At 43.3% G+C, this 22,500-nt stretch overlaps 1 protein-coding gene across 25 annotated transcripts in view; it reads right to left on the bottom strand.

The window, feature by feature from the left end:
* Positions 1–22,500, bottom strand: part of LOC130523562 (NACHT, LRR and PYD domains-containing protein 12-like) — a 669,815-nt gene that overhangs the window by 446,165 nt on the left and 201,150 nt on the right. For 24 of the 25 annotated variants that reach the window (XM_057028881.1, XM_057028880.1, XM_057028882.1 and 21 more), the window contains one exon: positions 12,677–12,844. In XM_057028881.1, the coding sequence (XP_056884861.1) occupies positions 12,677–12,844 (168 nt within the window). Of the gene's footprint in view, positions 1–12,676; positions 12,845–14,304; positions 14,965–22,500 lie in introns of those variants that run through there. The other variant, XM_057028903.1, reaches the window with a different exon arrangement.

Below are 22,500 nucleotides of genomic sequence, written 5' to 3'. Positions count from 1 at the left end.
GTACGCCACAAAGACCACCCCGACCCGGACAGACCGGAGGCTCCACGCCAAGGCACAGAGCCCCCTAACCACCCAGGCCAGAGCTGTCCACGGGACAGCACCCCTAGTGGTAGACCGGAAACATCTCCCAGCCTGGCAGGCCCCCATGAGGAAACCCCATGAGGAAACACTGGAGCTAAAAACTGAAGGACTGAAACAGTAAATGGGATAAAAGGTTGTAAAAGCTAAAAACTGAGAATAAGAACTGAGGGAGTAAAACAGTAAAAGTATCAAGTCAAATAAGGGTAAGACATAAAAAAGCATGAGAACATAAAAGAAATTAAAATAATCAGAAAATCAATTAAAGGCCTGATTAAAAAGGTGTGTCTTGAGCCTCTTTTTAAAAATCTCAGCAGTCTCTGCGGCCCTGAGGTTCTCCGGCAGGCTGTTCCACAGTCGGGGACCAGAATAACTGAAGGCCGCTTCCCCGTGTTGTTTAGAGCTTACATGTGGAATGGTTAAAAGGCCGGTGCCGGAGGACCTCAGAGTCCGCGAGGGTTGATAGAATAAAAGCAGGTCAGATAAATAAGTCGGGCCAAGACCATTAAGACATTTAAAAACGAATAAAAGAACCTTCAAATCGATCCTGAAACGCACGGGTAGCCAATGCAGCGATTCTAAAACGTGTGTGTGATGTGCTCCCGCCCTCTGGTCCTCGTCAGCACCCGTGCAGCTGAGTTTTGTAATAATTGTAGGTTAGAGATTCTCTTTTTGGAAAGACCAGAGAGCAGGGCATTACAATAATCTAGACCACAAGAGATCAAAGCGTGCATCAGCACCTCCGTGTTGGCCTGAGAGAGAAACGGGCGGACTCTGGCTATATTCTTCAGGTGGTAAAAACCCACCTTTGTTATGTTTTTGATGTGTGGGATAAAACTAAGCTCAGAGTCAAAGATCACACCCAGATTTCTGACAGATTGAGATGGTTTAAAATCCTTTAATTTTGGTACAAGTTTCTCTCTCTGACCTTCAGGACCAATAACTAAGACCTCTGTTTGGTCCTGGTTGAGCTGTAGGAAGTTTTCTGCCATCCATGACTGGATATCTAGAATACAGTTAAAAAGGGCATCAACTGGCCCTGTGTCACCAGGAGCCACGGCGATGTACAGCTGCGTATCGTCAGCATAGCTGTGGAAGCTGATGCCGTGGCTCCTGATGACGTCCCCAAGAGGAAGCATGTAAAGATTAAAAAGGCTTGGACCTAAGATTGACCCTTGGGGAACGACCACAACCTCCTATCTTTAGTATTGCTGCGCCAACTGGTGGTCTTTTGGGTTGAGGATAACGGTGATCTATATGTAGCTATATGTAGCTATAGCGTCATTGGCCTCCACTCCAGCCACTCCTGGTAGTTCCTCAATAACACTGAGTTTCTAGTGGATGCACAATCTGTGGAAGCCAACATAGAAACTTCTGAAGAGCCAAAGTTCTTGCAACAAAAATATAGTCCCCAATTAGGTTGTTTTGTTATCACACGACCCCGTCCCCATTATCTTAAGAGAATATAAAAGAATGAGTGGAGACAGAAGAGAGAATGAGACGTTTTTGGCGTGTGTCGCTCTTGATTTAGTGTTTATTTTTGCAGTAAACTTAAAGGAGGCCTTTTCACTTTATGTTTGATTAAATTTAAGCTGATATTCCATTCTTGACATCTTTAAATTTACACTATTCATGGGAGTTTTATTTGGTCATTTTGCTTCTTTTTATTTCCTATTTCCCACATTTATTCATAGTTTTTATTAGATTGCAATAAATCCTATAACATTTAACAGACTGACTAAAGTCAAATGAGCTGCGGTTCCCACCGATAGCCGTCATTCTGATGGGTTTTTGCTGGCTGCAGCTGAAATATTCCAATGCTCCATGTCACAGAGACAGTAAATACTAAACCCTAAAGATTCTGAAGGCATTCTGTAAAATAGTAACGTATAATACAGACATTTGAAGAGACAATTAAGAGAATGTTTCCATGCTTCTAAGAGTGGCCGAGGAGCCATTTAGAACTTTATAAAGATGCATTGTGTGATACCAGGAACTAATTTAACTTCAAGGCGAAGCTGCTTCTGCTTTGTCGACCATCGACTGATCTCCTGAAAGTCCACCAGCGCTTTTTAAAAACTGAATTTTTCATCTATGGAGGGAGTAGACGGCAGATGTTTCCACAGATGCTCTTCACCAGTGGTCAGTGAGTGATGCAGCAGATGAGCGGGATTGACTGGCTTCAACCAGCTACTGAAACAATCTCTCCAGCCCATAGTGTGGATTCTCTACGAGATCAGACAGCAGCTTCACTCCTGAATCCTGCAGCCGGTTCTGACTCAGGTCCAGTTCTCTGAGATGGGAGGGACTGGACCTCAGCGCCGAGGCCAGAGAGCCACAGCTGATCTCTGATAAGCTGCAGCTTCTTAATCTAAATAAAGAAGGGAAACTTTATAAGGTTATAAGTGAAACCAGTATTCATCTGAAAGGTTAATCAGAGGCATGATCTGTAAATATTTAATTTAGTTACAGGTTAAAAAATGATAGTAATATGTAATTACCACAATTCCAACCTCTCAGGTTTGCACGGTTCCAAAGGAGAATATATATTGTTCTGGCCCTCACTCTTCCCAGGTTCTCCCCACCTCTTTCCCTCCCATCTCATCATGGAGATCCATCTCACCTGTGGCTCATCTTTAAAGGCACAACCTGTCTTAGATGACTTCCTGTCTCCCTCACCATCTCCCTCCTCGTTGGCTGGTGTCTACCAGGCACCCTCACCTAGTTTTGTCTAATTTTGGTTACCATCTGTCGGCTTTTTCATTGTCCTTAAATCAATTTATCATGAATAAGTGGTCCCCGTGTGGCCCTCCCTCCTGAAGGAACTGGGCACAACACACACACTCAGAAAGTGTGAGGACCCTCGGATGGAATAATGGACATTTTTGAGAATGGTGTTTACCTCAGAGTTTCCAGTCGGCAGTTTGGAAAGTGGAGAAAACCACAGAGCAGCTTCACTCCTGAATCCTGCAGCTGGTTGTAACTCAGGTCCAGTTCTCTGAGATGGGAGGGATTGGACCTCAGCGCCGAGGCCAGAGAGCCACAGCTGATCTCTGATAACCTGCAGCTGCTAATCTAAATAAAGAAGGGCAACTTGTATAAGGTTATAAGTGAAACCAGTATTAATCTGAAAGGTTAATCAAGGATGATCTGTAAATATTTAATTTAGTTACAGGTTAAAAAATGATAGTAATATGTAATTACCACAATTCCAACTCTCAGGTTTGCACGGTTCCAAAGGAGAATATATATTGTTCTGGCCCTCACTCTTCCAGGTTCTCCACCTCTTTCCCTCCCACCTCATCATGGAGGTCCATCTCACTGGGCTCATCTTTAAAGGCACAACCTGTCTTAGAGACTTCCTGTCTCCCTCACCATCTCCTCCTCGTGGCTGGTGTCTACCAGGCACCCTCACCTAGTTTTGTCTAATTTTGGTTACCATCTGTGGCTTTTTCATTGTCTTAAATCAATTTATCATGAACTAAGTGGTCCCCGTGTGGCCCTCCCTCCTGAAGGAACTGGGAACAACACACACACTCAGAAAGTGTGAGGACCCTCGGATGGAATAATGGACATTTTTGAGAATGGTGTTTACCTCAGAGTTTCCAGTCGGCAGTGGGACAGTGGAGGAGAAAACCACAGAGCAGCTTCACTCCTACTGAATCCTGCAACTTGTTCCACTCAGGTCCAGTTCTCTGAGATGGAGGGATGGACCTCAGCGCCGAGGCCAGAGAGCCACAGCTGATCTCTGATAAACTGCAGCTCCTTAATCTAAATAAAGAAGGGAACTTTTATAAGGTTATAAGTGAAACCAGTATTCATCTGAAAGGTTAATCAGAGGCATGATCTGTAAATATTTAATTTAGTTACAGGTTAAAAAATGACAGTAATATGTATTACCACAATTCCAACCTCTCAGGTTTGCACTGTTCCAAAGGAGAATATATATTGTTCTGGCCCTCACTCTTCCCAGGTTCTCCCCACCTCTTTCCCTCCCATCTCATCATGGAGATCCATCTCACCTGTGGCTCATCTTTAAAGGCACAACCTGTCTTAGATGACTTCCTGTCTCCCTCACCATCTCCCTCCTCGTTGGCTGGTGTCTACCAGGCACCCTCACCTAGTTTTGTCTAATTTTGGTTACCATCTGTCGGCTTTTTCATTGTCCTTAAATCAATTTATCATGAATAAGTGGTCCCCGTGTGGCCCTCCCTCCTGAAGGAACTGGGCACAACACACACACTCAGAAAGTGTGAGGACCCTCGGATGGAATAATGGACATTTTTGAGAATGGTGTTTACCTCAGAGTTTCCAGTCGGCAGTTTGGAAAGTGGAGAAAACCACAGAGCAGCTTCACTCCTGAATCCTGCAGCTGGTTCCGACTCAGGTCCAGTTCTCTGAGATGGGAGGGATTGGACCTCAGCGCCGAGGCCAGAGAGCCACAGCTGATCTCTGATAAACTGCACTTAATCAATCTGAAAAATGCAGGATGAGGTTATACGGTGCAGGTCTGCATGTTATCTGCGTCAGTACTAAACCTACGTTAGTTCTTAGTTGGGTCAGACCTGAATTCACGATATTCCAAGGAATTTTTTTAATGTGGTGCATCACAGCAGTGTTGAGAACAGCCTCACTTCACCATCTTAGCAGCTGGTATATAGGTAGAAAAATGAAGACTGACCTGAGCCTCTCCAGTTTACAGTTTGGACTCTCCAGTCCAGAACAGAGCCGCTTCACTCCTGAATCCTTCAACGTGTTGGAGCTCAGGTCCAGAACCCTCAGATGGGAGAGGTTGGACTTCAGAGCTGAGGCCACAGAATCACAGCTGGTCTCTGATAAACTGCAGTCCCATAGGCTAAAATAACAATTATTTTGAGAGAAGACAAATAAAAATCAACATGTACCAGAGCAAAACACAGCTTACAAGCAACAAACCTCTGGTCCTGCACCGGCTTATCTGCCGTATGTTCCTATTTTGGGTTCTTTCAGGGCGGTTGGACAAGATCTACAGCGTATGTAAAGTGTGTGTAGGTCAAAATACCTTCCAAGTTTGTGAGACCACATTTCTCAATAGCACTCAACTCTTGTCAGGAGTTGGGACAAAGCGACCCACTCCTGATAGCTTGTGGGCGATGCTGCAGCGACCCTGCAATCCCTACACTCTCTGGTGAAACCAAATCAAAGGTTTTAGACACTGCTGGATGCTGGAAGGGTGGCTATAGTCTGGACGCATCGTTCCCCTGACTGCACATTTCTCCAACAATGATTGGCAGCTGGTGTCACTTGTTCTCCAGATGAGAGAAGGAAAGAGAGCCCCCCCACAGTGTGTTTGATTGCCCCACTGCAAGCTCAATGCTGCCAGAAAACATTGCAGGAGCATCAATTCCCCTCAGGGCATCAACAAGGACCTCAGGAAAAGGTGCAGCTGCCACCTACTAGAGACAAGCACACTGAGCTGAGATTCAAAGCCCTCTCCTCCCAAGAGAAGAGCTTGTTTGTTGGAGGCTCTTCTGGGCGATACCTGGTGCCACAGCTCCAGCTCAGCCCGTCTCTGGAGCTGAGGTGGAGCTTAGCAAGTTTCATGGTTCTCCACCACTTCCTCTCGCTGAGGACCTTCTCAGCTGGTGGTTTCTGCTCCACCTTCCAAGTTGAGCAGGTGATACTTCTGCATTCCTGCCACCAGTGTCTCTGCAGAAAGAGTCTTCTCTACTGTTTTATATTATATTGTAGAAAATTAGGATTTTTGGTTGATGTCTTAGATGTTGTTGACTAAGAGCAGGTTTTTCTTTAATAACATAGAAAGATTCGATGAGAAGAGCAAATGTATTATTTTATGAGCTACTTCCACTACTATTATATACACATACTTCCATATTGTCTTAGATTGCAAGCTGCATTTATTGCATCGTTCATAGAAAGTCATATTTGTGAGGAGAAAACTCCAATAAGGTCATTTTCTTTAATGACCATTACAAAAGAAGGAGGCGATGAACAAACAGATTTATCTAAAAATGTGTGAAAACTTATGGATGGAAACCTTTTTAAAATGGTTGCATTGTGTAGAATCGGTGTAGAATCAACTTGTTGACTTCTGATTTGGACTCCAATGGAAGTGAGGTGCAACAATTGTGGATGCTGAAAGCTTCAGATCTTCATGAAGGTTTCTGTGGTTGGACTGACCTGCTGCCCCTTTAAGAGGGAGGCAGGTTTGGGCTTCTGGCTGGAATGAAGCCACCTAAGATGAGAATGACTGCAGGCTTTCGGTACCAAGGTTTAACAGGGGGCTCACTTCACACTTGGGCTTTTCTCTTTTTTGGGATGGCTTTTCTCAGTAGAGAAGGGGCATGGCACACTGCAGCAGCTTTCTTTTTGGGTTTTCTAGTTTTCCTTCTGATCTTTAAAAGACAGGAAGAACCATTTTTGATTGGTCTGAATGTTTGGGCGGTTTTGTGGCCAGCCTAAAATAAAACAAGACAAATCTACAACTGATACTTCCTTTCTAGTCATTGATGACCATCCTCACATGGGACAGATTTCCACAACCAATTTAATACTGCAAATCTGTCCTGTGTGGTCTTTTTTCTGAGAACTGTAACACTACGTTTATAACAAAGATCAAACATGGAAACAGTTATTGTCTAACTAGTTACACCTGGGAAGTACTGGATCATCTCTGACTGACCTGAGAGTCTCCAGCTCACAGAGAGGATCCTGGAGAGCACCACAGAGCCGCTTCACTCCTGGATCCTCCAGCTGGTTCCAACTCAGGTCCAGAACCCTCAGATGGGAGGGATTGGACCTCAGCGCCGAGGCCAGAGAGTCACAGCTGATCTCTGATAACCTACAGTGTGACAGCCTGGAAAAGGAATCATGGCAAGAAATGATCTCTTATTGGAGGAAAAGTCATATTACACTTGCTCAAAATCATTATTTCATTTTATTTCATTATTTAATCAGGGCCCTTGGAGTCAGGAGAGCTCTGGCCCCCCACTGATAAACTGGGATATTACAGCAACAGCACAGTTAAAAAGTATCTATAAAATTGACTTTCAATGGCTCATTTAAATTCATACTACACTTCTCTTCTCCAAAAGTCAATGGAGTTTATCTTGAAGACTTTCATTGTTTAGTTATGTCGAAGATAAAAGGAAGCTGACCTGAGAGTCTCCAGCTGACAGTTTAGACTCTCCAGTCCAGAACAGAGCAGCTTCATCCAGAATCCTCTAGACTGATGTAGCTCAGGTCCAGAACCCTCAGATGGGAGGGATTGGACCTCAGCGCCGAGGCCAGAGAGTCACAGCTGATCTCTGATAACTGCAGTCCCACAGCCTGGAAAAGGAATAAATGGAGCAAATAAAAACACATTTCTAAATCTGAAAATGAAGAGAAAAGCAGAAAATGTAAAGAAATTTAGAAAAGACCAACAGAGGCCTCCTGACCTGAGCGTCTCCAGTCTGCAGTTTGGATGCATCATTCCAGAAGACAGTAACTTTACGTCGGCATCTGTCAGGCTTTGGCTCCAGATTAAGCTCAGCTCCCGTAGATGAGAAGGGTTTGACGTCAATGCTGAGGCCACAACTTCCCAATGACTCTTTGAAAGAAAACTACCAGCCAGTCTGTTGTGTATGAAACAAAAATAGTGAGTCAAACTTTGGGATTTCTAATCAACTTATCTGAGAATCTACCTCAACACAAATGTAGCTCATTTCCTGGAAAAGCTAAATTCAACACCGTAGAGCAACAGTTTGAACGACCATCAGATCTGAAATGCAACTGAATTATTCTCAACATTTGTCTTATTTTAGAACAGCTCATAATTACTCAATATTTAAAATGATTATAGCAAATGGTTTAAAGAAACGTGCATCTTTTTATCTGTCTATCGGCTCTTTGGATATTTTGCATTTCATCCAATTTGTACGATGGTGCGTCAAGTCTTAATTCAGCGATCCGATCGATGACATCAGAGTCTCTGGTTGCATCGATTGCCCTCAGCTTCTGTTATATCTGCCTGTTTCCCTTCAAATCATTTTCACTGCACCTTTTGTTGCTAGTGATGAAGTTGCCACCTAACGGGTGTGGAAAGGCTCAAACAACTTTGTGGGTCACATAAAGGCTCCAAACGGAACCGCCACAAAGACCTAAAACACCCATTTAAACCAACGAGGCCGGCTGTTTTTACGTTGAACAATGAAGCAAAATAGTCACGTGTCATTAGTTAAAATGTGTTTTTCTGTTGTTAGAATACGATGTATACAAACAAACAAAAGTGATTTAATGACATGACAGTAATTTCATGATAGTCAGTTAACTTGTGGCTCCTATTATTCCTGCCTTATGTTGGTTTGTCTGGATTGACCTTTGAACTTATATCCAGCCAGTGTTGAACATTTCTGGATGAATTGTTGTTGTTTTTAATTTATGGACGCTGCAATGGGATAAAGAATTGAAGGAATGACCACTGGAGGGGGTATTGCTACCTGACATGATCCACTCGCTTGATTTAAACGCCGATGTCCGGCCCCAAAAATCTTTACTTACACGGAACTTCCTGCAGTTCCTCACAGCTGGAATCAGGCGACGTCGTCCCTCACTGAGGTGTTGTACTGCTCCAGGTTCAGCTCATCCAGAACCTCCTCTGACATCTGCAGCAGGTAGGCCAGAGCTGAACAGTGGATCACTGACAGTCTCCTCTTTGATTTCTTCTCTGACTTCAGGAACTCTTGGATCTCCTGATGGACTGACTGATCCTTCATCTCCATCAGACAGTGGAAGATGTTGATGCTTCTGTCTGGGGAGATTTTTAACTGTTCACCTTCTTCAGGTTGTTGAGGACCTTCTGGGTGGTTTCTGGGTGGCTGTCCTCTGATCCAACAGTCCACCCAAGATCCTCTGATTGGACTCCAGAGAGAGACCATGAAGGAAGCGAACAAACAAGTCCAGGTGGCCATTTTCACTATTGAGAGATTTCCTTAGTGCTCTCCTGAGGAAATCATCAGAGAGATTGATTGGTTTAGAATATTTTAGGAACTGATTTATAACCACTGTGTCTGTTTCCTGGTGTAACGGTGGAAAATGTAGACGGCAGCCAGAAACTCCTGAATGCTCAGATGAACAAAGCAGTAGACTGATTTCTGGAAGATCACACTCTCTCTCTTGAAGATCTCTGTACAAACTCCTGAGTACACCGACACCTCGGAGACGTCCAGTCCACATCGCTCCAGGTCTTCTGAGTAGAACATGATGTTTCCTTTCTCAGATGTTCAAACGCCAGCCGACCCAACTTCAGAAGGAGTTCTTTATCAGCCTCAGTCAGTTCCTCTGGTCTCTGCTTTCCTCCATACTTCTGCTTCTTCCTCTTTATCTGAACCCTCAGGAAGTGTGAGTAGAGGTCAGTCAGGGTTTGGGGCAGCTCTCCTCTCTGGTCTCTGGTCATCATGTCCTCCAGAACTATAGCAGTGATCCAGCAGAAAACTGGGATCAGACACATGATGTGGAGGCTCCTGGAGGCCTTGATGTGTGAGATGATTCTCTTGGACAGATCTTCATCACTGAACCTCCTCCTGAAGTACTCTCCTTCTGGGAGTCAGTGAAGCCTCGTACTTCTGTGATCCTGTCAACACACGAGGAGGAATCTGATGGGCTGCTGCAGGTCTGGAGGTGATCCAGATGAGAGCTGAGGGAAGCAGGTTCCCCTGGATGAGGTTCACCAGGAGCATGCCAACGGACGATACTTGTGTGACATCAGAGATGAGCTGATGCTTGTTGAAACCCAGTGAAAATCTGCTTTCATCCAGGCCATCAAAGATGAACAGAAGTTTCCAGACAGTCAGATCTTCTGCTCTGATCTTCTGTAATGTTGGATGGAAAACATGAAGCAGTGAGAGAAGACTGTGCTGCTCATCTCTGATCAAGTTCAGCTCCCTGCATGAGAGTGGAAGCACCAGGCTGATGTCTTGGTTCTCCAAACCTTCTGCCCAGTCCAGACTGAACTTCTGCACTGAGAAGGTTTTTCCAACGCCGGCGACACCGTTGGTCAGAACCACTCTGATGTGTCTCTGTTGCTCAGATAAGACTTTGAAGATGTCCTGGCACTTGATTGGAGTGTCCTGGATGTTCTTCTTGGAGGTTCTCTCAAGCTGTCTCACCTCATGTTGTGTGTCCATCTCCTCACTTTGTCCCTCAGTGATGTAGAGCTCAGTGTAGATCTTGTTCAGCAGGGTTCCACTTCCTGCTTCATGAGTTCCTTCAGTCACATGTTCACATCTTCTCTTCAGACTCATCTTATGACCTTCTATCACCTCCTGCAGTTCACCACCTCTAAAACAAACAATTTTAAATCCTTTTACAATTGTCATCTACAGCAGTAACACAGATGTCCTCAACTGGAAAATATTCTGTCATGTTTGAATGATAGAAGCAACAGTCGGGTAATGACCCATCTCACTGTCAGTTTTAAATGTTATGTCTTCTTATGTACACCTATTCTTTTATTTCATTGGGTTTCAATGTAATTTAGTATATAACAACCATTTCCATGTCTTCCAAGAGTTTGCTTGGACTAAACAGCTGGTAAAAGCTGGATGATATTTAGAAAAACACATCAAACCTTCTCAAAACACATCATACTCAGCAGACCCATTGTCCTGTAAAGGTCACCTGCCTTCAACTCTTTAACACTTTCCAGAACTCAATGACTAAATGTTGCTAAATACTGTCTAAGCATTTAGGAAGGTCTTCAGAGGGTCCAGGGGTTCCAGTGGAACCAAACAAGTGCTCTCTGGATCTTCTCTTGCACATTGTAAATACACAAGTTGTTCCTTTATTCCGACCCAAAAGTATCTTATAAATACAAATGTACGAGCTTACGTGAGACGCTGTGTTCAGGTCGGCGGTCTGCAGTTCAGTTCTCCGTTTCTTTTCACCCTTGGGACAGGAGGAATCTCCAATGGAAGCAGACCGTTTCTGATACTGTCAAAAATGGGAATAGTGGTTATACATGTCTACTGGGCGTTAGCAACGCCTAAGAAAGGCTGCGTTCACTTCTACTTTCAGTTTGCTCTGACAGCTGAAGATGAATGATGAACACTGAGCAAAAAATATAAAGTTATTTGGTTTAACAAGCTCGTTTAGTTGGAGAAAAGTGTATTTGATCTAAGTGTTTAGTGGCTTTTCTTCATTGTGAATTTATGTTAAAAATAAAAGTGCCAAATCAGGAATATAAACTCATAGAATAGAACAAAAGTTCCCATTTATGCTCCAAATACAGTCGTCTGGTCTCTTGAAACTGATCATTAAATAGCACAGAGGTCACGCGTATTCAAAAGCTTATTTCAACCATTTAGAAATGACTGATATTGTTGTCTATGGGTTTATTAGAACCAGGAGCCTTAGAAATAGACTTTTTAATGAATTTTCATGACATGTGGTGGAACAGTGTGGCAGAACAAGCTGCACAGACCTGCCATGTCTTACCCATCCGTATCTAAATGAGAGCTGGAGCACTCTGCAATGATGGATATTGTTGGGAAACTTTAAAATATATGCCTAGGAATTTTAGTGAGATGATGTTAACCCATGTAGGAGAAATGACCAGTAAAAAAACACAAGCAATTTTCAGTTTTAAAAGATTTACCACACTAAAATTAACATGGGAGTTAATGGGAGCGAACACCTGACATGTTGGTGCACCGTTTCATTTTAAGGACCTGATGAATTTCATTTTTCACGATAGTGGAGGCTAATACCCACAAAATGATGTTTTGTATGGTGTGTGAAATGTTCTAAGGCAGAGTTATGTGGTTCAGAAAACCTTACTTTAAAGTGAGCCTTGAGGTCTGATACCGAACTTAAAGGGTTGTCACACAATCACATCATCACGCTTTAGTTTTCTTACATTTGGTCTGAACTTCTGAAGTTATAGTCGTTGTTTGGACCGGTCACTCTTCAGGGACACACAGCTGGGCACTGTGGACTCTGCTCTGTCCTCGTCCATCTGAGGAAACATCAGAAATATGATGATGAGACTGTGATGAAGGTAAATAATCTGTAGAGGTTGTAGTTCAATAATCCCAATTCACTGCATTTTTATCAAACAGGAACATTTCTAATCCATTCTGGATAACAACTGAATCAATAAATCAATGATGTCTCTGTATAATTTTCATGTTTTCAGAGTTTAAGCTGCTTTTTTTAACTGTTCCCTGCAGTGAGAAAAGAACTGGCACCTTTTCCAGCCCCTCATCCTGCAGCACTGAATGTGCTCTAAAGTTCTTTCCAGAGCAAACGTCTCTGCACTTGCAGCAACATGTTGTAGTCATGGATCCGTGAGGAGAACCGGATACAGGAAACGCCCCCACTTTGATCCCAAAACCCAACTGGTGGCCAACGGTGGTCCTGCAACGACGGGGACGCTGGTCCATCGCCCACAACACTGGTTTTCCACAGGCCAACATGGTGAAAGGACTGTGCCCCGTTTCATTTTAAAGAGCTGATGAATTTCATTTTTCACGATAGTGGAGGCTAATACCTACAAAATGATGTTTTGTATGGTTGTGAAATGTTCTAAGGCAGAGTTATGTGGTTCAGAAAACCTTACTTTAAAGGTGAGCCTTGAGCTCCAATACTGAAGTTTTCAGGGTCGTCTTTGGACCAGTCGCTCTTCATGGACACACAGCTGGGCACTGTGGACTCTGCTCTCTCTTCCTCTTCCATCACACATTCACTCATTTTTAAATGTGAGTCTAAACGGTTAAGCAGGAACAGTCTGCTGACACAGAAAAGAAGATTAAAGAACATGATTCTCAGCATGAAGACAAGCAGAGGTCTGTCCATGACGTATTGTCGGCTCATTCACATCAAAATCTATTATATGATGTCACCCTGTACATCATACAGGCCACATATATATTGGAAAAAAGTTTTGGGACATCTTAAAAGTTTACACCTTGTTAAATATAAAATGTTTCTCCTGGGTGTTTCACAAGGTGCGGTGGCATCAGACGGACGCACACAAATACAAATGAAATCATTTTTTATCTGGTTATGGTTTACAAGAAAACCTAAATTCTTTCAAGATGTCAGTTCTCAACATTAAATTCAACAAATAAGATGAGAATGCATTCAAAACTAAACAGAAATACGTCATCACATCATCAAAGTGGGTCAAATGCAGCATCATCTTCTGTCATCTCAGACAGGATTCCAAGAAGAGGATCTTCATTTTCAACAACGCACCTTGACATCTCATCATGGCTCGTCTGTCAGATTACAAGCAGCTTTTTTGATCAGGTGCATCATGTTTCTCATGAACACATGATGGTGCTGGAAAAAACATTTGTAGCCTGACCTAGAGGTCAAAACTCTGCATGGCGTGCACAGCTACTAGTTGCAGCTGGTGGTTGTGGCGGAGGAGATCCCAAACATATCTAGCAAGCTTGTTTTGGAGCAGAGCTTGTCCACCACCTCTGACCCCACTCATCACAGAAGTCCCACCATATCCATGGCCAGGTGTGTTGGCAGCATTGGAGCCAGCCTCAGGAAAAAGGTGTGTCAATATAAGTGATGCATCAAGTTGACACGACCCAACAGAAGTCAAGCAACCCAACATGCTGAATAGAATAGATGACACACAGCAAAGGGCAAAAAACACCCAATTCTGCTCAGACTAATCTTATCTGACCACATGTACAGGACCAAAAATATGAAAACACCATGGGTTTAGTTTAGTTTCGTTTTCTTGACTGCTTCATTCAAAACAGAACACATTTCATAAATCCATAATAACAAATTCATATTCCACAAAGACCCAGTTGTTAAAACAATAAAATGGAATGCCTTGATCTCTCCCTCTTTACATACTCTCCTTTTTTAAATAAAGGATTGATTGTCCCCCTGGTGGAGGGACAAAGAGAGGAGGCTAAAACTGTCGCGTTTGTGTCCCTCTTTCCGTGGATTTTTCCACTAACTGCAAATAATATTGTCGACTTATTGTGAGTATTAAAATGTGCTTCCTCAACCTCTAAAATGTTGGCTCAGGGTTAGCGGAAAACGCAGTTAGAGGAAACACGCTACAAAGTTTGATCATCCGTCACAACATTCCCGTCGACCAGCCGCAATGTGCGTCCGAAACACGCGCACGCTCATTGCGCACACGCAGCTTATTAAGCCGCATCTCGCAGCGGAACATTGATTCGAGACGACAGCAGTGAAAGAACCAAATGCTACCTGAATATTAGAGGTTTTCCATCAGTGCTCGGTCACTCAAGATGGAGCCCGAAGTTGAGAACTTTCACTTTCGCTTCTTCTTCCTCTACACGTCACGTGTTTGTGTTTTGATCGCGTCATATCCAGCACAAGCGCCTCTCTTCAGAACAATTTGGTCCACGTTTTAACTGAAATACTGGGAAACAACTGGAGTTCGTCTGACAGATGTTCGTTTTTGGGTGCGGAATCAAACTGGGTCAACTTTTTGATCTATAGGATCCCCTCTGGTTCAAAGTGTCCCTATAGGATATTGACAGTTCTGACCTTTTGGGGGCTGCACACACCTCTTAATGGTGACGGCACCAACGGAGCTGATCCAGTTGTCATCAGCTGGCCAGTCTGACTCCAGCTCATTAGGGGAAATTTGCTGATCTGGAGGAGAAGCTTTCAAAACTTGACGGGCTGGGGGGAAATGACTGTAATTTTGGAATCAGCGTGCCAATTTTATTTTTAATCAGAATAATTTATAATAATTTCAACAGGATATTTTCAAATTGTTCCCCAGTGTAACTTCACCTGAAATTGTGGACTCCAGAATATCACCATTAAATCCATTTAATCACTTAATAGCTGTGGAATTTGAGCCATGAGAAAAATATCTCTCCATCATGATTTCCAGAATTTTTCATCAATATTCTTCGAAAGCTTCGCTGGTGTTGGGTTTTTATTGCTTCTGCTTCATTTTCAGGCGCAGTTCTTTTATTTTTAAATCAAATCAAATCATCTTTATTTGTAATGTCTGTTGTAGTCAAACTTGGTGCTATGCAGAATCCCAGGGCCTGATCCCTAACAATCAACAGGAAAATCTCCCCTTTAACAGGAAGAAACCTTGAGCAGGACCAGGCTCATATGGGGGGGGGACCCTCCTGCTGATGGGGGGTGGGTGGGGAGAGAGGAGGAGAAGGGGGAGGACAGGTAGAGGAGAGACAAGGCAGACATCATTCAGTTCATTTTAAAACCCACTACATTATATATTTTGAATAGCTGGTGCTGGTAATCGGAAGGATAAAACTATTCTGTAAAAATGTATGTTTAGCTTTGTGAAATTGTGTCGTATAGGTCAAATAAGAAAACAAGATCAACTGCTGAACCAGTGCAATTTATTTTTAAGGTGTTAATCTCCACAAAGAAAGAAAAACAACAAACAACAAGTTTATAGTGGTCCAGTAATGCGCTCTAGTCATACACCAGTACCGTTAACAATAACTCATGTTTTCCACCTGCTTTTCCATCTTCAGTGGGAATAATCCAGGGCGTTCTGGGCTTGAACAAAGGTATTAAAAGCTGGCTGAATGTCTGAGGTGACTGAAGGACACACTTGGGCTTTTCTCAATAGAGAAGGGGCACGGCACAGTGCAGCAGGTTCTCATCTTAAAATTTACTGTATTCATGGGAGATTTATTTGGTCATTTTGCTTCTTTTTATTTCCTGTTTCCCACATTTATTCATAGTTTTTATTAGATTGCAATAAATCCTATAACATTGAACAGACTGACTAAAGTCAAATGACCTGCGGTTCCCACCGATAGCCGTCATTCTGATGGGTTTTTGCTGGCTGCAGCTGAAATATTCCAATGCTCCATGTCACAGATACAGTAAATACTAAACCCTAAAGATTCTGAAGGCATGATGTAAAATAGTAACGTATAATACAGACATTTGAAGAGACAATTAAGAGAATGTTTCCATGCTTCTAAGAGTGGCCGGAGTAGACGGCAGATGTTTCCACAGATGCTCTTCACCAGTGGTCAGTGAGTGATGCAGCAGATGAGCGGGAGTTGACTGGCTCCAACCAGCTACCGTCTCAATGTCTCCAGCCCATAGTGTGGATTCTCTACGAGATCAGACAGCAGCTTCACTCCTGAATCCTGCAGATTGTTGATGCTGAGGTCCAGTTCTCTGAGATGGGAGGGATTGGACCTCAGCGCCGAGCCCAGAGAGTCACAGCTGATCTCTGATAAGTTGCAGCACCATAATCTAAATAAAGAAGGGAAACTTTTATAAGGTTATAAGTGAAACCAGTATTCATCTGAAAGGTTAATCAAAGGCATGATCTGTAAATATTTAATTTAGTTACAGCTTAAAAAATGATAGTAATATGTAATTACCACAATTCCAACCTCTCGTTGGAATTGTGGTAATTACATATAACTATCATTTTGTGGTAATAAACTGCACTTAATCAATCTGAAAAATGCAGGATGAGGTTATACGGTGCAGGTCTGCATGTTATCTGCGTCAGTACTAAACCTATGTTAGTTCTTAGTTGGGTCAGACCTGAATTCACGATATTCCAAGGAATGTTTTTAATGTGGTGCATCACAGCAGTGTTGAGAACAGCCTCACTTCACCATCTTAGCAGCTGGTATATAGGTAGAAAAATGAAGACTGACCTGAGCCTCTCCAGTTTACAGTTTGGAGTCTCCAGTTCAAAACAGAGCCGCTTCACTCCTGAATCCTGCAACGTGTTGGCGCTCAGGTCCAGAACCCTCAGATGGGAGAGGTTGGACTTCAGAGCTGAGGCCACAGAATCACAGCTGGTCTCTGATAAACTGCAGCCTCTTAGGCTAAAATAACAATTATTTTGAGAGAAGACAAATAAAAATCAACATGTACCAGAGCAAAACATAGCTAACAAGCAACAAACCTCTGGTCCTGCACCGGCTTATCTGCCGTATGTTCCTATTTTGGGTTCTTTCAGGGCTGTTGGACAAGATCTCCAGCGTATGTAAAGTGTGTGTGGGTCAAAATACCTTCCAAGTTTGTGAGACCACATTTCTCAATAGCACTCAACTCTTGTCAGGAGTTGGGACAAAGCGACCCACTCCTGATAGCTTGTGGGCGATGCTGCAGCGACCCTGCAATCCCTACACTCTCTGGTGAAACCAAATCAAAGGTTTTAGACACTGCTGGAGGCTGGAAGGGTGGCTATAGTCTGGACGCATCGTTCCCCTGACTGCACATTTCTCCAACAATGATTGGCAGCTGGTGTCACTTGTTCTCCAGATGAGAGAAGGAAAGAGAGCCCCCCCACAGTGTGTTTGATTGCCCCACTGCAAGCTCAATGCTGCCAGAAAACATTGCATGAGCATCAATTCCCCTCAGGGCATCAACAAGGACCTCAGGAAAAGGTGCAGCTGCCACCTACTAGAGACAAGCACACTGAGCTGAGATTCAAAGCCCTCTCCTCCCAAGAGAAGAGCTTGTTTGTTGGAGGCTCTTCTGGGCGATACCTGGTGCCACAGCTCCAGCTCAGCCCGTCTCTGGAGCTGAGGTGGAGCTTAGCAAGTTTCATGGTTCTCCACCACTTCCTCTCGCTGAGGACCTTCTCAGCTAGTGGTTTCTGCTCCACCTTCCAAGTTGAGCAGGTGATACTTCTGCATTCCTGCCACCAGGGTCTCTGCAGAAAGAGTCTTCTCTACTGTTTTATATTATATTATAGAAAATTAGGATTTTTGGTTGATGTCTTAGATGTTGTTGACTAAGAGCAGGTTTTTCTTTAATAACATAGAGAGATTCGATGAGAAGAGCAAATGTATTATTTCATGAGCTACTTCCACTACTATTATATACACATACTTCCATATTGTCTTAGATTGCAAGCTGCATTTATTGTATCGTTCATAGAAAGTCATATTTGTGAGGAGAAAAACTCCAATAAGGTCATTTTCTTTAATGATCATTACAACAGAAGGAGGCGATGAACAAACAGATTTATATAAAAATGTGTGAAAACTTATGTATGGAAACCTTTTTAAAATGGTTGCATTGTGTAGAATCGGTGTAGAATCAACTTGTTGACTTCTGATTTGGACTCCAATGGAAGTGAGGTGCAACAATTGTGGATGCTGAAAGCTTCAGATCTTCATGAAGGTTTCTGTGGTTGGACTGACCTGCTGCCCCTTTAAGAGGGAGGCAGGTTTGGGCTTCTGGCTGGAATGAAGCCACCTAAGATGAGAATGACTGCAGGCTTTCTGTACCAAGGTTTAACAGGGTGCTCACTTCACACTTGGGCTTTTCTCTTTTTTGGGATGGCTTTTCTCAGTAGAGAAGGGGCATGGCACACTGCAGCAGCTTTCTTTTTGGGTTTTCTAGTTTTCCTTCTGATCTTTAAAAGACAGGAAGAACCATTTTTGATTGGTCTGAATGTTTGGGCGGTTTTGTGGCCAGCCTAAAATAAAACAAGACAAATCTACAACTGATACTTCCTTTCTAGTCATTGATGACCATCCTCACATGGGACAGATTTCCACAACCAATTTAATACTGCAAATCTGTCCTGTGTGGTCTTTTTTCTGAGAACTGTAACACTACGTTTATAACAAAGATCAAACATGTAAACAGTTATTGTCTAACTAGTTACACCTGGGAAAGTACTGGATCATCTCTGACTGACCTGAGAGTCTCCAGCTCACAGAGAGGATCCTGGAGAAAACCACAGAGCTGCTTCACTGCTGGATCCTTCAGCTGGTTCCAACTCAGGTCCAGAACCCTCAGATGGGAGGGATTGGACCTCAGCGCCGAGGCCAGAGAGTCACAGCTGATCTCTGATAACCTGCAGTCACTCAGCCTGGAAAAGGAATAAATGGGGCAAATAAAAACACATTTCTAAATCTTAAAATGAAGAGAAAAGCAGAAAGTGTAAAGAAATTTAGAAAAGACCAACAGAGGCCTCCTGACCTGAGCGTCTCCAGTCTGCAGTTTGGATGCATCATTGCAGAAGACAGTAACTTACTCCAGCATCTGTCAGGCTTTTGTCCTCGTTTAAGCTCAGCTCCCGTAGATGAGAAGGGTTTGACGTCATTGCTGAGGCCACAACTTCCCAATCACTCTTTGGAAGAACACTATCAGACAGTCTGTTGTGTATGAAACAAAAATAGTGAGTCAAACTTTGGGATTTCTCATCAACTTATCTGAGAATCTACCTCAACACAAATGTAGCTCATTTCCTGGAAAAGCTAAATTCAACACCGTAGAGCAACAGTTTGAACGACCATCAGATCTGAAATGCAACTGAATTATTCTTAACATTTGTCTTATTTTAGAACAGCTCATAATTACCCAACATTTAAAATGATTGTAGCAAATGGTTTAAAGCAGGGGTGGGGAACCCCCGGCCTCCGGGCCGTGTACGGCCTACGAGACCATTTCTACCGCCCGCAACGCAATAAGATTTTTATATTTTATATGTGCACTTATACAGTGGGACCATTCGCTAAACTCCGCGAGCTGCGAGTAGCAGCGGTAGCGTATTTTTGCCTTTCGTATCGTGAAATTTCTTTCGTAACAAGAGGAAATATTTTCCCGTTTTCTGAGATAAAACAGACGGTTATGTTATGTCCGAGTCAAGGTCAGGGTCAGTGAACACAGCATGTGATGTACGTAGTGGGCTGGACTGATTGACACGGACGAAAAATGCGTAGCGAAACACGCTAAACTCGACGAGTTGAAAGGACAGATGAGTTTGGATAAAATTAACGCTCTTCGTCGGAGTTTGGAGGCTCAACAAGCAGCTTTCACACGACCATGTACCGCCAGAGAGAATATTACGCGTGCAAGTTTTGTGATGAGTGAATTAATAGCCACGAAGCTGAAACCTCACGTGAACGCGCCTCGTAGCCGCCGCTGAGGCGCTCGCGCCGGACAACGTAAAATTGTTTCAAAGTGTGAATTTTTTTTCGTGAATAACTACTTAACTAAGACATATATTGTTATGATTCCAGTGGCTAACGGTATGTTTTTATGGTCAAGGAATCTAAATATGTAGTCAAAGTATATGTGGGACTAATATTTATGGTGGAAATCACAATATGCCAGGAATTGTTGCGCTTGGCGGAGGTCTGCGCTCTCCGAGTGATTCCTAGTTGTTATTATTATTGTCTTTATCTTTCTTTCTTTTAATTTATTTTCTTGATTATCTTGTTGTATTGCAGTTTTTGTGAGTAGAGGCCTCGAACAGGCCCTTACTGGTCTCTTGCCTCAACTCTGCACCTCTTTTTTTTTATTGTTTTGTATGATCATGAAAACATATTTTACTTGTTTGTCATTTTATTCTATTTTTTTGGTGATTTTATATGCATGTGTGTTAAATAAATAATTCAAACTCAAATGCAGCAATCATGAGACTTAGTAACACAGTGGTTATAGACTTTTTTTGTCTTTTTTTTGCATCCCTAGCTATGTGTTCGTAATAGTATGGCCCTCGGAGGACTTTATAAAAATTGAAATGGCCCTCGATATGAAAAAGGTTCCCCACCCCTGGTTTAAAGAAACGTGCATCTTTTTATCTGTCTATCGGCTCTTTGGATATTTTGCATTTCATCCAATTTGTACGATGGTGCGTCAAGTCTTAATTCAGCGATCCGATCGATGACATCAGAGTCTCTGGTTGCATCGATTGCCCTCAGCTTCTGTTATATCTGCCTGTTTCCCTTCAAATCATTTTCACTGCACCTTTTGTTGCCAGTGATGAAGTTGCCACCTAACGGGTGTGGAAAGGCTCAAACAACTTTGTGGGTCACATAAAGGCTCCAAACGGAACCGCCACAAAGACCTAAAACACCCATTTAAACCAACGAGGCCGGCTGTTTTTACGTTGAACAAATGAAGCAAAATAGTCACGTGTCATTAGTTAAAATGTGTTTTTCTGTCGTTTGAATACGATGTATACAAACAAACAAAAGTTATCTAATGACATGACAGTAATTTCATGATAGTCAGTCAACTTGTGGCTCCTATTATTCCTGCCTTATGTTGGTTTGTCTGGATTGACCTTTGAACTTATATCCAGCCAGTGTTGAACATTTCTGGATGAATTGTTGTTTTTTTTAATTTATGGACGCTGCAATGGAGATAAAGAATTGAAGGAATGACCACTGGAGGGGGTATTGCTACCTGACATGATCCAGTCGCTTGATTTAAACGCCGATGTCCGGCCCTAAAAATCTTTACTTACACGGCCTTCCTGCAGTTCCTCACAGCTGGAATCAGGCGACGTCGTCCCTCATCTGAGGTGTTGTACTGCTGCAGGTTCAGCTCATCCAGAACCTCCTCTGACATCTGCAGCAGGTAGGCCAGAGCTGAACAGTGGATCTCTGACAGTTTCCTCTCTGATTTCTTCCCTGACTTCGGGAACTCTTGGATCTCCTGATGGACTGACTGATCCTTCATCTCCATCAGACAGTGGAAGATGTTGATGCTTCTGTCTGGGGAGATTCCATCACTGTTCTCCTCCTTCAGGTTGTTGAGGACCTTCTGGATGGTTTCTGGGCGGCTGTTCCTCTGATCCAACAGTCCACCCAAGATCCTCTGATTGGACTCCAGAGAGAGACCATGAAGGAAGCGAACAAACAAGTCCAGGTGGCCATTTTCACTTTTGAGAGATTTCATTAGTGCTCTCCTGAGGAAGTCATCAAGAGATGTGGCTGGATCGTTATTTAACAACCCAGCAAACCTGGAAAAGTAGTTTGGTTCAGAATATTTTAGGAACTGACTTATAACCACTGTGTCTTTCCTGGTGTAACAGTGGAACATGTAGACGGCAGCCAGAAACTCCTGAATGCTCAGATGAACAAAGCAGTAGACTGATTTCTGGAAGATCACACTCTCTCTCTTGAAGATCTCTGTACAAACTCCTGAGTACACCGACACCTCCTGAAGTACTCCTCCTTCTGGGAGTCAGTGAAGCCTCGTACTTCTGTGATCCTGTCAACACACGAGGGAGGAATCTGATAGGCTGCTGCAGGTCTGGAGGTGATCCAGATGAGAGCTGAGGGAAGCAGGTTCCCCTGGATGAGGTTCACCAGGAGCACGCCAACGGACGATACTTGTGTGACATCAGAGATGACCTGATGCTTGTTGAAATCCAGTGAAAATCTGCTTTCATCCAGGCCATCAAAGATGAACAGAAGTTTCCAGACAGTCAGATCTTCTGCTCTGATCTTCTGTAATGTTGGATGGAAAACATGAAGCAGTGAGAGAAGACTGTGCTGCTCATCTCTGATCAAGTTCAGCTCCCTGCATGAGAGTGGAAGCACCAGACTGATGTCTTGGTTCTCCAAACCTTCTGCCCAGTCCAGACTGAACTTCTGCACTGAGAAGGTTTTTCCAACGCCGGCGACACCGTTGGTCAGAACCACTCTGATGTGTCTCTGTTGC

The sequence above is a fragment of the Takifugu flavidus genome, chromosome 4, assembly GCF_003711565.1.
Source record: "Takifugu flavidus isolate HTHZ2018 chromosome 4, ASM371156v2, whole genome shotgun sequence".
In the NCBI taxonomy this organism is placed as follows: domain Eukaryota; kingdom Metazoa; phylum Chordata; class Actinopteri; order Tetraodontiformes; family Tetraodontidae; genus Takifugu; species Takifugu flavidus.
This window is presented reverse-complemented; position numbering and strand designations above follow the sequence as displayed.